A 16924-nucleotide genomic window follows, 5' to 3' on the forward strand; every position below is an offset into this window, starting at 1 on the left:
CAGACTGTTACCACCACCAGACTGTTACCACCAGACTGTTACCACCAGACAGTTACCACCACCAGACTGTTACCACCACCAGACTGTTACCACCAGTATACTGTTACCACCACCAGACTGTTACCACCACCAGGCTGTTACCACCAGACTGTTACCACCACCAGACTGTTACCACCACCAGACTGTTACCACCACCAGGCTGTTACCACCAGACTGTTACCACCACCAGACTGTTACCACCACCAGACTGTTACCACCACCAGACAGTTACCACCACCAGACAGTTACCACCACCAGACAGTTACCACCAGACAGTTACCACCAGACTGTTACCACCACCAGACTGTTACCACCAGAATGTTACCACCACCAGACTGTTACCACCAGAATGTTACCACCACCAGACTGTTACCACCAGACTGTTACCACCAGTAGACTGTTACCACCACCAGACTGTTACCACCACCAGGCTGTTACCACCACCAGACAGTTACCACCACCAGACAGTTACCACCACCAGACAGTTACCACCAGACTGTTACCACCACCAGACTGTTACCACCAGACTGTTACCACCACCAGACTGTTACCACCAGACTGTTACCACCACCAGACTGTTACCAACACCAGACTGTTACCACCAGACAGTTACCACCAGACAGTTACCACCAGACAGTTACCACCACCAGACAGTTACCACCATCAGACTGTTACCACCACCAGACAGTTACCACCACCAGACAGATACCACCACCAGACAGTTACCACCACCAGACAGTTACCACCACCAGATAGTTACCACCAGACAGTTACAACCAGTAGACCGTTACCACCACCAGACTGTTACCACCAGACTGTTACCACCCGTCTGTTACCACCAGACTGTTACCACCAGACTTTTACCACCACCAGACTGTTACCACCACCAGACTGTTACCACCAGACTGTTACCACCACCAGACTGTTACCACCACCAGACTGTTACCACAAGACTGTTACCACCAGACTGTTACCACCAGACTGTTACCACCACCAGACTGTTGCCACCAGACTTTTAACACCAGTAGACTGTTACCACCACCAGACTGTTACCACCAGACTGTTACCACCACCAGACTGTTACCACCACCAGATTGTTACCACCAGTAGACTGTTACCACCACCAGACTGTTACCACCAGACTGTTACCACCACCAGACTGTTACCACCACCAGACTGTTACCACCACCAGACTGTTACCATCACCAAACTGTTACCACCACCAGACTGTTACCACCACCAGACTGTTACCACCACCAGACTGTTACCACCAGTAGACTGTTACCACCACCAGACTGTTACCGCCACCAGACTGTTACCGCCACCAGACTGTTACCACCACCAGACTGTTACCACCACCAGACTGTTACCAACAGACTTTTACCACCACCAGACTGTTACCACCACCAGACTGTTACCACCACCAGACTGTTAGCACCACCAGACTGTTACCACCACCAGACTGTTACCACCACCAGACTGTTACCACCAGACTGTTACCACCACCAGACTGGTACCACCACCAGACTGGTACCACCACCAGACTGTTACCACCACCAGACTGTTACCACCACCAGACTGTTACCACTAGATTGTTACCACCAGACTGTTACCACCACACTGTTACCACCACCAGACTGTTACCACCACCAGACAGTTACCACCAGACTGTTACCACCAGACAGTTACCACCACCAGTCTGTTACCACCACCAGACTGTTACCACCACCAGACTGTTACCACCAGACAGTTACCACCAGACAGTTACCACCAGTAGACTGTTACCACCAGTAGACTGTTACAACCAGTAGACCGATACCACCACCAGACTGTTAACACCAGACTGTTACCACCACCAGACTGTTACCACCACCAGACTGTTACCACCAGACTGTTACCACCACCAGACTGTTACCACCAGACTGTTACCACCACCAGACTGTTACCACCACCAGACTGTTACCACCAGTAGACTGTTACCACCAGTAGACTGTTACCACCACCAGACTGTTACCACCAGACTGTTACCACCAGACTGTTACCACCAGTAGACTGTTACCACCAGTAGACCGTTACAACCAGTAGACCGTTACCACCACCAGACTGTTACCACCAGACTGTTACCACCCGACTGTTACCACCAGACTGTTACCACCACACTGTTACCATCACCAAACTGTTACCACCACCAGACTGTTACCACCACCAGACTGTTACCACCACCAGACTGTTACCACCACCAGACTGTTACCACCACCAGACTGTTACCACCACCAGACTGGTACCACCACCACCAGACTGTTACCACCACCAGACTGTTACCACCACCAGACTGTTACCACCACCAGACTGTTACCACTAGATTGTTACCACCAGACTGTTACCACCACACTGTTACCACCACCAGACTGTTACCACCACCAGACTGTTACCACCAGACTGTTACCACCACCAGTCTGTTACCACCACCAGTCTGTTACCACCACCAGACTGTTACCACCACCAGACTGTTACCACCAGACTGTTACCACCACCAGACTGTTACCACCAGACTTTTACCACCACCAGACTGTTACCACCAGTAGACTGTTACCACCACCAGACTGTTACCACCAGACTGTTACCACCAGACTGTTACCACCAGTAGACTGTTACCACCAGTAGACCGTTACAACCAGTAGACCGTTACAACCAGTAGACTGTTACCACCCGACTGTTACCACCACACCGTTACCATCACCAAACTGTTACCACCACCAGACTGTTACCACCACCAGACTGTTACCACCACCAGACTGTTACCACCACCTTACCACCACCAGACTGTTACCACCACCAGACTGTTACCACCACCAGACTGTTACCACCACCAGACAGTTACCACCACCAGACTGTTACCACCACCAGACTGTTACCACCACCAGACTGTTACCACCACCAGGCTGTTACCACCAGACTGTTACCACCACCAGACTGTTACCACCAACCAGACTGTTACCACCACCAGACTGTTACCACCAGACAGTTACCACTAGACAGTTACCACCACCAGACTGTTACCACCACCAGACTGTTACCACCACCAGACTGTTACCACCACCAGACTGTTACCACCACCAGACTGTTACCACCACCCGACTTCTACCACCACCAGACTGTTACCACCACCAGGCTGTTACCACCACCAGACAGTTACCACCACCAGACAGTTACCACCACCAGACAGTTACCACCAGACTGTTACCACCACCAGACTGTTACCACCAGACTGTTACCACCACCAGACTGTTACCACCAGACTGTTACCACCACCAGACTGTTACCACCAGACTGTTACCACCACCAGACTGTTACCACCAGACTGTTACCACCAGACTGTTACCACCAGACAGTTACCACCAGACAGTTACCACCACCAGACAGTTACCACCACCAGACTGTTACCACCAACAGACTGTTACCACCACCAGACAGTTACCACCACCAGACTGTTACCACCACCAGACTGTTACCACCACCAGACAGTTACCACCAGACTGTTACCACCACCAGACTGTTACCACCACCAGACAGTTACCACCAGACAGTTACCACCAGTAGACTGTTACCACCACTAGACTGTTACCACCAGACTGTTACCACCACCAGACTGTTACCACCAGACTGTTACCACCACCAGACTGTTACCACCAGACTGTTACCACCAGACTGTTACCACCAGACAGTTACCACCAGACAGTTACCACCACCAGACAGTTACCACCACCAGACTGTTACCACCACCAGACTGTTACCACCACCAGACAGTTACCACCAGACTGTTACCACCACCAGACTGTTACCACCACCAGACAGTTACCACCAGACAGTTACCACCAGTAGACTGTTACCACCAGTAGACTGTTACCACCACCAGACTGTTACCACCAGACTGTTACCACCCGACTGTTACCACCAGACTGTTACCACCACCAGACTGTTACCACCACCAGACTGTTGCCACCACCAGACTGTTAACACCACCAGACTCTTACCACCAGACTGTTACCACCACCAGACAGTTACCACCACCAGACAGTTACCACCAGACTGTTACCACCACCAGACTCTTACCACCAGACTGTTACCACCACCAGACTGTTACCACCAGACTGTTACCACCACCAGACTGTTACCACCAGTATACTGTTACCACCACCAGACTGTTACCACCACCAGACTGTTACCACCACCAGACTGTTACCACCACCCGACTGTTACCACCACCAGACTGTTACCACCACCAGACTGTTACCACCACCAGACTGTTACCACCACCAGACTGTTACCACCAGACTGTTACCACCACCAGACTGTTACCACCAGTAGACTGTTACCACCACCAGACTGTTACCACCACCAGACTGTTACTACCAGACAGTTACCACCACCAGACTGTTACCACCACCAGACTGTTACCACCACCAGACAGTTACCACCAGACTGTTACCACCACCAGACTGTTACCACCACCAGACTGTTACCACCACCAGACTGTTACCACCACCAGACTGTTACCACCAGACTGTTACCACCACCAGACTGTTACCACCAGTAGACTGTTACCACCAGGCTGTTTCTAGCAGGCTGTTCTGTGTTCTTGACTTATTGGTCAATAGTTGCCAAACACTATAATAATGAAGGACACAGAGGCTGAAGGGAAGAGATTTGATGCAGAAGTACAGAGGACGTATAGTTACTTATCAATAACTTTATTAGTATCACAACAACAATATTTACATAGACAATGTATCAGTCTATAGAATACATTACAGTAAACATATTTACATAGACAATGTAGCAGTTTATACAATACATTACAGTAAACATATTTACATAGACAATGTATCAGTCTATAGAATACATTACAGTAAACATATTTATATAGACGATGTTGTATCAGTCTATAAAATATAATTACAGTAAACATATTTACATAGACAATGAGGCAGTTTATACAATACATTACAGTAAACATAATAACATAGACAATGTTATATCAGTCTATAAAATATAATTACAGTAAACATATTTACATAGAAGATGTATCAGTCTATAAAATATATTTACAGTAAACTTCATCAGAACTGTTTGTATTTACTGTATATGTCTAACAGTGTTTTATAGGCCCACATACACTTGTAAAATACACAGTGAAGAAGAGTATTTCTAAGTGCTTAGGTTAATGGTATCGTACCCTAATCTCACCGTTCACTCTCTTACACATGTTGCTAGAACAGCTTTGGACCATGGATGAGTCCCTACTGTTTCCGGTTTCCTGTCTATAGAAGTAGAAAGAGGACTGTGGATGGATTTAGAACCCATTTTAGCATGGACATTGTCATTGAGGGCTTCCGCCATTTTAAAGTAGTCAACTGGGGTGGGGATTTCTATGGGTTGGGAGCCATCTGTCAATGATCAGAGCATTGCCTTCTTCTTCAAAGTGGGTTACACATGTATATTTTTAAATAGCTTTATGTTACATTACTGCCATCTATTGGCCAAAATAAATTAATGCATTTTCCCCCCCAATGTAAAATAAATGGTTCAAAACTCCAGCACTGCAGGTGGCGCTAAATCACCAATATTACACTGGACAAAAACATAAAAAACGCAACATACAACAATTTCAACGATTTTACTGAATCATCGTCTGATTCTGATCTGCAGGAGAAGAAGCCGGATGTGGAGGTCCTGGGTTGGCGTGGTTACAAGTAGTTTGTGGTTGTGAGGCCGGATGGAAGTACTGCCAAATTCTCTAAAATGACGTTGGAGGCGGCTTATGATAGAGAAATGAACATTTAATTCTCTGGCAACAGTTCTGGTGGACATTCCTGCAGTCAGCATGCCAATTGCACGCTCTCTCAACTTGAGACATCTGTGGCGTTGTGTTGCGTGACAAAACTGCACATTTTAGAGTGGCCTTTTATTGTCCCCAGCACAAGGTGCACCTGTGTAATGATCATGCTGTTTAATCAGGTTCTTGATATGCCACACCTGTCAGGTGGATGGATTATCTTTGCAAAGGAGAAATGCTCACTAACAGGAATGTCAACAAATCTGTCCAAAACATTTGAGAGAAATAAGGTTTTTGTGCGTATGGAACGTTTCTGTGATCTTTTATTTCAGCTCATGAAACATGAGACCAACACTTTACATGTTGAGTTTATATTTTTGTTCGGTGTAGATAAAAATGCTTTTTATAAAACACAAAATAAGAAGAAAATGTCCCACTTTAAAAATGGAGAAAGTCCACAATGGCGCTGCCCATGATGTCACAACAGCCATTATGGCACAGATACAAAGATAAGCCCTCTGTCTAGCTCTATGTTCCTGTCCTACTTGCAACAGCTCTTCCTGTTGTCTCTGTTGGAGTGGTCAGCTGACAGATGGAGAGTCTCCTCACATTGCTGATCCTGCTGGGCCGATAACAACCTATGGAAGAAGCAGAAAATATAGAGAGATGTTTCGGGTAAAGATATATTTTCGCTAAAAGGACCAGACTGATGCTTTTTTAATTTAACCAGGCAAGTCAGTTAAGACCAAATTCTTGTTTACAATGACGGCCTACCGGGGAACAGTGGGTTAACTGCCTTGTTCAGGGGAACAGTGGGCTAACTGCCTTGTTCAGGGGGAGAACGACATCTGTAATGATGTTACATACCATACCAGCTGTAATGATGTTACATACCATACCAGCTGTAATGATGTTACATAACATACCAGCTGTAATGATGTTACATACCATACCAGCTGTAATGATGTTACATACCATACCAGCTGTAATGATGTTACATACCATACCAGCTGTAATGATGTTACATACCATACCAGCTGTAATGATGTTACATACCATACCAGCTGTAATGATGTTACATACCATACCAGCTGTAATTATGTTACATACCATACCAGCTGTAATTATGTTACATACCATACCAGCTGTAATGATGTTACATACCATACCAGCTGTAATGATGTTACATACCATACCAGCTGTAATGATGTTACATACCATACCAGCTGTAATGATGTTACATACCATGCCAGCTGTGTCATCAGTTCCTCTATGTTGTATCCACTCCTTGCACTACACTCATAGAACACTGCATTGTCCTGCTGTAGAGAAAACCCAACAGGACACAACATCACCTCACGCCACACAACACCACACAACATCACTTCACGCCACACTACACCACACCACACAACATCACCTCACGCCACACTACACCACACAACATCACCTCACGCCACACTACACCACACAACATCACCTCACGCCACACTACACCACCTCACGCCACACTACACCACACCACCTCATGCCACACCACACTACACCACACAACATCACCTCACGCCACACTACACCACACAACATCACCTCACGCCATACTACACCACACAACACCACCTCACGCCACACTACACCACACAACATCACCTCACGCCACACTACACCACACAACACCACCTCACGCCATACTACACCACACAACATCATCTCACGCCACACTACACCACACAACACCACCTAACGCCATAATACACCACACAACATCATCTCACGCCACACTACAGTACACAACATCACCTCACGCCACACTACAGTACACAACATCACCTCACGCCACACTACACCACACCACACCACACAACATCACCACACTACACCACAACACACCACATCACCTCACGCCACACTACACCACACAACATCACCTCACGCCACACTACACCACACAACATCACCTCACGCCACACTACACCACACAACATCACCTCACGCCACACTACACCACACAACATCACCTCACGCCACACTACACCACACCACACCATGCCACACCACCACACTACACACACATAGTAAACTAAACTGAATATAGAAGTACACAGTAGTTATAGTAGTAGACATACTAAACTCAATTAAATATAGAAGTACACAGTAGTTATAGTAGTACACGTAGTAAACTAAATATAGTAGTGCATAGTAGTTACATTGTAGTAAACATAGCAAACCAATTTAAATATAAACTCAGCAAAAAAAGAAATGTCCTTTCACTGTCAACTGCGTTTATTTTCAACAAACTTAACATGTGTAAATATTTGTATGAACAAGATTCAACAACTGAGACATAAACCGAACAAGTTCCACAGACGTGTGACTCACAGAAATGGTATAATGTGTCCCTGAACATAGTACTGCTGGGCAATGCTGTCAAAATCAAAAGTACCAGTCAGTATTTGTTGTGGCCACCAGCTGCATTAAGTACTGCAGTGCATCTCCTCCTCATGGACTGCACCAGATTTGCCAATTCTTGCTGTGAAATGTTACCCCACTATTCCACCAAGGCACATGCAAGTTTCCCAGGACATTTCTGGGGGGAATGGTCCTAGCCCTCACCCTCCGATCCAACAGGTCCCAGACTTGCTCAATGGGATTGAGATCTGGGCTCTTCGCTGGCCATGGCAGAACACTGACATTCCTGTCTTGGGGGAAATCACGCACAGAACAAGCAGTATGGCTGGTGGCATTGTCATGCTGGAGGGTCATGTCAGGATGAGCCTGCAGGAAGGGTACCACATGAGGGAGGAGATTGCCTGCAATGACAACAAGCTCAATCCGATGATGCTGTGACACAGCGCCCCAGACCATGACGGACCCTCCACCTCCAAATCGATCCCGCTCCAGAGTACAGGCCTCAGTATAACGCTCATTCCTTCGAAATGATTAACACAAATCCGACCATCACCCCTGGTTAGAAAAAAACGTGACTCGTCAGTGAAGAGCACTTTTTGCTAGTCCTGTCTGGTCCAGCAACGGTGGGTTTGTGCCCATAGGCGACGTTGTTGCCGGTGATGTCTGGTGAGGATCTGCCTTACAACAGGCCTACAAGCCCTCAGTCCAGCCTTTCTCAGCCTATTGCAGACAGTCTGAGCACTGATGGATGGATTGTGTGTTCCTGGTGTAACTCGGGCAGTTGTTGTTGCCATCCTGTACCTGTCCTGCAGGTGTGATGTTGGGATGTACCGATCCTGTGCAGATGTTGTTACACGTGGTCTGCCACTGCGAGGACGATTAGCTGTCCGTCCTGTCTCCGTGTAGCGCTGTCTTATGCGTCTCACAATGCAGACATTGTAATTCATTGACCTGGCTACATCTGCAGTCCTCATGCCTCCTTGCAGCATGCCTAAGGCACATTCACGCAGATTAGTAGGGACCCTGGGCATCTTTCCTTTGGTGTTTTTCAGAGTCATTAGAAAGGCCTCTTTAGTGTCCTAAGTTTTCATAACTGTGACCTTAATTGCCTGCCGTCTGTAAGCTGTTAGAGTCTTAACGACCGTTCCACAGGTGCATGTTCATTAATTGTTTATGGTTCATTAAACGAACATGGGAAACAGTGTTTAAACCCTTTACAATGAAGATCTGTGAAGTTATTTGGATGTTTACGAATTATCTTTGAAAGACAGGGTCCTCTTTTTTTAAGTACTAAGTACTTTTAAGTACTGCAGTGCATCTCCTCCTCATGGACTGCACCAGATTTGCCAGTTCTTGCTCTGAGATGTTACCCCACTCTTCCACCAAGGTACCTGCAAGTTCCCAGACATTTCCGAGGGGAATGGCCCTAGCCCTCACCCTCCGATCCAACAGGTCCCAGACGTGCTCAATGTTAGTGTCTTAACGACCGTTCCACAGGTGCATGTTCATTAATTGTTTATGGTTCATTGAACGAACATGGGAAACAGTGTTTAAACCCTTTACAATGAAGATCTGTGAAGTTATTTGGATGTTTACGAATTATCTTTGAAAGACAGGGTTCTAGGTGCACATAGTAGTAAACCGAGTAGTAAAAACAACCTCAGCCATTAGAAGTCCTGAAGACTCATCAGTCATCAGAATATAATCTTACCTCAGCCAATCGCTGTCCCTCTCTGGTGGTAACCTCCCTCTTCTGATCTTCTGATAAGTCCATTTTGTTTCCCAGCAGCATCAAGACCGCCCCCTCAGACATCCTTTCCTAGTACAGAAGAGGAGCAGGTTACTATCATAGTAACATGTTAATTATATTGTCTATGATAGTAACATGTTAATTATATAATATGTCTATGATAGTAACATGTTAATTATATTATATATCTATCATAGACATATTATATAATTAACATGTTACTATAATAGACATAATATATAATTAACATGTTACTACCAGACATATTATATAATTAACATGTTACTACCAGAGACATATTACATAATTAACATGTTACTATCAGACATATTATATAATTAACATGTTACTACCAGAGACATATTACATAATTAACATGTTACTACCATAGACATAATATATAATTAACATGTTACTACCATAGACATAATATATAATTAACATGTTACTATCAGATATATTATATAATTAACATGTTACTATCAGACATATTATATAATTAACATGTTACTATCATAGACATAATATATAATTAACATGTTACTATCAGACATATTATATAATTAACATGTTACTACCAGAGACATATTACATAATTAACATGTTACTATCAGACATATTATATAATTAACATGTTACTATCAGAGACATATTATATAATTAACATGTTACTACCATAGACATATTACATAATTAACATGTTACTATCAGACATATTATATAATTAACATGTTACTACCATAGACATAATATATAATTAACATGTTACTATCAGATATATTATATAATTAACATGTTACTATCAGACATATTATATAATTAACATGTTACTATCATAGACATAATATATAATTAACATGTTACTACCAGATATATTATATAATTAACATGAAACTCATTTTACCCAACAACCTGTCACATGATGGGGTTGTATGCAAATTCATTTTACCCAACAACCTGTCACATGATGGGGTTGTATGCAAATTCATATTACCCAACAACCTGTCACATGATGGGGTTGTATGCAAATTCATTTTACCCAACAACCTGTCACATGATGGGGTTGTATGCAAATTCATATTACCCAACAACCTGTCACATGATGGGGTTGTATGCAAATTCATATTACCCAACAACCTGTCACATGATGGGGTTGTATGCAAATTCATATTACCCAACAACTTGTCACATGATGGGGTTGTATGCAAATTCATATTACCCAACAACCTGTCACATGATGGGGTTGTATGCAAATTCATTTTACCCACAACCTGTCACATGATGGGGTTGTATGCAAATTCATATTACCCAACAACCTGTCACATGATGGGGTTGTATGCAAATTCATATTTCCCAACAACCTGTCACATGATGGGGTTGTATGCAAATTCATATTACCCAACAACCTGTCACATGATGGGGTTGTATGCAAATTCATATTACCCAACAACCTGTCACATGATGGGGTTGTATGCAAATTCATATTACCCAACAACCTGTCACATGATGGGGTTGTATGCAAATTCATATTTCCCAACAGCCTGTCACATGATGGGGTTGTATGCAAATTCATATTACCCAACAACTTGTCACATGATGGGGTTGTATGCAAATTCATATTTCCCAACAACCTGTCACATGATGGGGTTGTATGCAAATTCATATTTCCCAACAGCCTGTCACATGATGGGGTTGTATGCAAAAAACTGCAATCATTTATTCGCCCCTTCACCTGTCCATTCACTCACCTGCACAAGGTCCATCCACCCTCTGACCGCGGAGAAGGAGGCGGAGTCAGTGATGTCATACATGGTGAGGATTCCATCAGCCTTGCGATAGTACTGCTGGGTAATGCTGCGGAACCTTGGACATGAAGAAAAGATACAGTACAAAATGACTACACACAAACACACAGACACACACACACACACACACAGACACACACAGACAGACACAGACACACACACACAGACACACACACACACAGACACACACACAGACACACACACACACAGACACACACAGACACACACAGACACACACAGACACACACAGACACACAGAGACACACAGAGACACACAGAGACACACAGAGACACACAGAGACACACACAGACAGACAGACACACACACACAGACAGACACACACAGACAGACACACACACACACACAGACCAGTGCCGGTTGGTGCCATTTAAGATGAGGGAGGATTAGTATATTTCATAAGCATTATTTGTATTAGAGCATATTGGATGACTCTCATTCATATTCCATTCACACAGGTCAATGTAACAGTGATAGGTTTAGGCTACTACATGATACTAACATTTTCCCTGTACCCATCATGTGGTTGCTACAACCTATTATATGAATTAAAGTTTACAACGTAGGAGCACACAGGCCGACAGACATATTAGTAATCCAGGTGACAGACAGTGACACATTCAATACCAACTTGGACACTCTTACCTGCATCTAGCTGATCTAGGGTGTAATCATTAGTCCAACAGTTGCAAACGAGCGTTTCTATTGGACAAATTCAGGTATGTTTATCCCCGTTTTGTTCCATTTGAGAAATGTTTTTCAACAGAATCGGCGGAATGAATACACCCCCTGATCACACGCAAACACAGTTCATTTTCATAGCAGCCACACACAAACAGCATGATCCCTTTAATCATTATATAATTACTTCTCGCATCTACGCGCTCCCCTCCTCTCACCTTTTTCCCCTTCGCTTGTGGACTTCAATGCACAAACGCATCAGCTGTCTGTGGCCAGGCGTCAAAACCTTCATATCATAACCGCTACACACAGCCTACGTCATCGTCACCATATTAGCTAAAGTAACGTCATAGTCACCATGGATAATAGAACTACCGCATTGGTAAACCCGCTACATTCATGCAGTACAGTCAGTAAGCAGTTTAGCAGTTACACTGGCAATTAATTAATAAAACCAAAACCTTACCTTGACTTGGAAGTTCCAGTGTAGGATAGTCAGAGCCAGCTAGCTAACAAATAAAATCACATTTTATTGGTCACATACACATGGTTAGCAGATGCGAGTGTAGCGAAATGCTTGTGCTTCTAGTTCCGACAGTGCAGCAATATCTAACAAGTAATCTAACGATTCCCCAACAACTACCTGATACACATATCAGTATATGGATTAGCGACGGCCGAGCGACATAGGCAAGGTGCAGTAGATGGTATAAAATGCAGTATATACATAAGAGATGAGTAATGTAAGATATGTAAACATGATTAAAGCGGAATTATTTAAAGTGGCGTTGTTTAAAGTGACTAGTGATCCATTTATTAAAGTGTCCAGTGATCAGGTCTCTAATTTCAGGAAGCAGCCTCTCTGAGTTAGTGATGGCTGTTTAGCAGTCTGATGGCCTTGAGATAGAAGCTGTTTTTCAATCTCTCGGTCCCAGCTTTGATGCACCTGTACTGACCTCGTCTTCTGGATGGTAGTGGTGTGAAAGGGCAGTGGCTCGGGTGGTTGTTGTCCTTTTTGGCCTTTCCGTGACATCGGGTGCTGTAGGTGTCCTGGAGGGAAGGTAGTTTGACCCGGGTGAATGCGTTGTGCAGATCGCACCACCCTCTGGAGAGCCTTGCGGTTGAGGGCGGTGCAGCTGCCATACCAGGCCACGCTGTTGCGCCTTCTTTACCACGCTGTCTGTGTGGGTGGACCATATCAGTTTGTCTGTGATGTGTACGCCAGGAGCTTAAAACTCTCCAACTTCTCCACAACTGTCCCGTCGATGTGGATGGGGGCTGCTCCCTCTGCTGTTTCCTGAAGTCCACAATCATCTCCTTTGTTTTGTTGACATTGAGTCTGAGGTTGTTTTCCTGGCCCTCACCTCCTCCCTGTAGGCTGTCTCATCATTGTTGGTAATCAAGCCCACTACTGTTGTGTCATCTGCAAATTTGATGATTGAGTTGGAGGCGTGCATGGCCACGCAGTCGTAGGTGAACAGGGAGTACAGGAGGGGGCTGAGCACACACACACCATTTAGTTCAGTTATCTTTGCCTTCTTGGGTACAGGAACAATGGTAGCCATCTTGAAGGGACAACAGACTGGGATAGGGAGTGATTGAATATGTCCGTAAACACACCAGCCAGCTGGTCTGCGCATGCTCTGAGGAATGCAGCTAGGGATGCCGTCTGGGCCGGAAGACTTGCGAGAGTTAACATGTTTAAATGTTTTACTCACGTCAGCCACGGAGAAGGAGAGGGGGGGGGCAGTCCTTGTTAGTGGGCCGCGACGGTGGCACTGTACTATCATCAAAGTGGGCAAAGAAGGTGTTTAGTTTGTCTGGAAGCGTGACGTCGGTATCAGTGACGTGGCTGTTTTTGTAGTCCGTGATTTCCTGTAGACCCTGCCACATACGTCTCGTGTCTGAGCCGTTAAATTGCGACTGGACATAGCATCCCTCTCTGTTTGATAGCCTTAGCCCGCTAGCTAACATAGCATCCCTCTCTGTTTGATAGCCATAGCCCGCTAGCTAACATAGCATCCCTCTCTGTTTGATAGCCATAGCCAATTAGCTAACATAGCATCCCTCTTTGTTGGATAGCCATAGCCCGCTAGCTAACATAGCATCCCTCTCTGTTTTAGCCAGGTGTTTGAGTAGGCTAAACTAGCTAGCTGCATTCGCTAGCTAAGTAAATAAAAGTGAAAAAGATATACACAACGAAATATAGCTCTCTCTCTAGTTCTAACTACTCACCACATGTGCACACTGCAGTGCTAGCTAGCTGTAGCTTATGCTTTCAGTACTAGATTCATTATCTGATCCTTTGATTGGGTGGACAACATGTCAGCTCAGGCTGCAAGATCTCTGATAGGTTGGAGGACATCCTCCAGGAAGTTGTCATAAATACAGTAAAAGTCTATGGAACGGTGTGAGAACCATGAGCCTCCAAGGTTTTGTATTGAAGTCAATGTACCCAGAGGAGGACGGAAGCTAGCTGTCCTCCGGCTACACCATGGCGCTACCCTACAGAGTGCTGTTGAGGCTACTGTAGACCTTGTTTGCAAAACAGGGTTTTAATCAATTATTATTTACTATAGTTGTATCTAAATAAGATAACTTTTTGTTTCACATAATTTATTTTTCTGAAATTCACTGAGGAAGATTGTCCTCCCCTTCCTCCTCAGAGGAGCCTCCACTGACACACACACACACACACACACACACACACACAAACCTCTCCTGTCCTGCAGTATCCCAGAGCTGAAGAGCGATGGTGGTGGAGCCCAGTGTCACAGCACGCATCTGGAAGTCGACACCTGCAGTTAACACACAGACCATTATACACACAGACAACTATATACACACAGACCACTATATACACACAGACCACTATATACACACAGACCACTATTTACACACAGACCACTATATACACACAGACCACTCACACAGACCACTATATAAAGAGAGGCCTGTAATATTCATCATAGGTACCCATCATAGGTACCCACTATGACAGATAAAATGAGATTTTTTTTTCTCCAGAAAATCACATTGTAGGATTTTTAATGAATTTATTTGCAAATTATGGTGGAAAATAAGTATCCCCTATTCCCCATGTAGTCCACTACCTCCACATGAGGACCACTACCTCTCCTATTCCCCATGTAGTCCACTCCCTCCCCTATTCCCCATGTAGTCCACTACCTCCCCATGTAGTCCACTACCTCCCCATGTAGTCCACTACCTCCCCTATTCCCCATGTAGTCCACTACCTCCCCTATTCCCCATGTAGTCCACTACCTCCCCTAGTCCCCATGTAGTCCACTCCCTCCCCTATTCCCCATGTAGTCCACTACCTCCCCATGTAATCCACTACCTCCCCATGTAGTCCACTACCTCCCCTATTCCCCATGTAGTCCACTCCCTCCCCTATTCCCCATGTAGTCCATTCCCTCCTCTATTCCCCATGTAGTCCACTACCTCCCCATGTAATCCACTACCTCCCCATGTAATCCACTACCTCCCCTATTCCCCATGTAATCCACTACCTCCCCATGTAGTCCACTACCTCCCCTATTCCCCATGTAGTCCACTCCCTCCCCTATTCCCCATGTAGTCCACTACCTCCCCATGTAGTCCACTACCTCCCCTATTCCCCATGTAGTCCACTCCCTCCCCTATTCCCCATGTAGTCCACTCCCTCCCCTATTCCCCATGTAGTCCACTCCCTCCCCTATTCCCCAGGTAGTCAACTCCCTCCCCTATTCTCCATGTAGTCCACTACCTCCCCATGTAGTCCACTACCTCCCCATGTAGTCCACTACCTCCCCATGTAGTCCACTACCTCCCCTATTACCCATGTAGTCCACTCCCTCCCCTATTCCCCATGTAGTCCACTCCCTCCCCTATTCCCCATGTAGTCCACTCCCTCCCCTATTCCCCATGTAGTCCACTCCCTCCTCTAGTCCCCATGTAGTCCACTCCCTCCCCTATTCTCCATGTAGTCCACTCCCTCCCCTATTCCCCAGGTAGTCCACTACCTCCCCATGTAGTCCACTACCTCCCCATGTAGTCCACTACCTCCCCATGTAGTCCACTACCTCCCCATGTAGTCCACTACCTCCCCATGTAGTCCACCCCCTCCCCTATTCCCCATGTAGTCCACTCCCTCCCCTATTCCCCATGTAGTCCACTCCCTCCCCTATTCCCCATGTAGTCCAATCCCTCCCCTATTCCCCATGTAATCCACTACCTCCCCATGTAGTCCACTACCTCCCCATGTAGTCCACTACCTCCCCATGTAGTCCACTACCTCCCCATGTAGTCCACTACCTCCCCATGTAATCCACTACCTCCCCATGTAATCCACTACCTCCCATATTCCCCATGTAGTCCACTAC

At 45.4% G+C, this 16924-nt stretch overlaps 1 protein-coding gene across 7 annotated transcripts in view; it reads right to left on the reverse strand.

Moving 5' to 3' along the window:
* Positions 1-4774: 4774 nt before the first annotated feature.
* The window catches only part of LOC139406330 (calcium release activated channel regulator 2B), a 43452-nt gene continuing 31302 nt past the window's right edge, over positions 4775-16924 (reverse strand). For 5 of the 7 annotated variants that reach the window (XM_071148827.1, XM_071148825.1, XM_071148831.1 and 2 more), the window contains 5 exons: positions 15256-15337; positions 11783-11897; positions 9996-10103; positions 7121-7197; positions 4913-6513 (listed from right to left, as the gene is read on the reverse strand). In XM_071148827.1, coding sequence (XP_071004928.1) covers positions 6417-6513; positions 7121-7197; positions 9996-10103; positions 11783-11897; positions 15256-15337 — 479 coding nt within the window. In that variant the 3' untranslated portion in view covers positions 4913-6416. Of the gene's footprint in view, positions 6514-7120; positions 7198-9995; positions 10104-11782; positions 11898-15255; positions 15338-16924 lie in introns of all 7 variants that reach the window. The other 2 variants (XM_071148829.1, XM_071148828.1) reach the window with 2 other exon arrangements.

The sequence above is a fragment of the Oncorhynchus clarkii genome, chromosome 4 (assembly GCF_045791955.1).
Source record: "Oncorhynchus clarkii lewisi isolate Uvic-CL-2024 chromosome 4, UVic_Ocla_1.0, whole genome shotgun sequence".
Classification (NCBI taxonomy): Eukaryota; Metazoa; Chordata; class Actinopteri; order Salmoniformes; family Salmonidae; genus Oncorhynchus; species Oncorhynchus clarkii.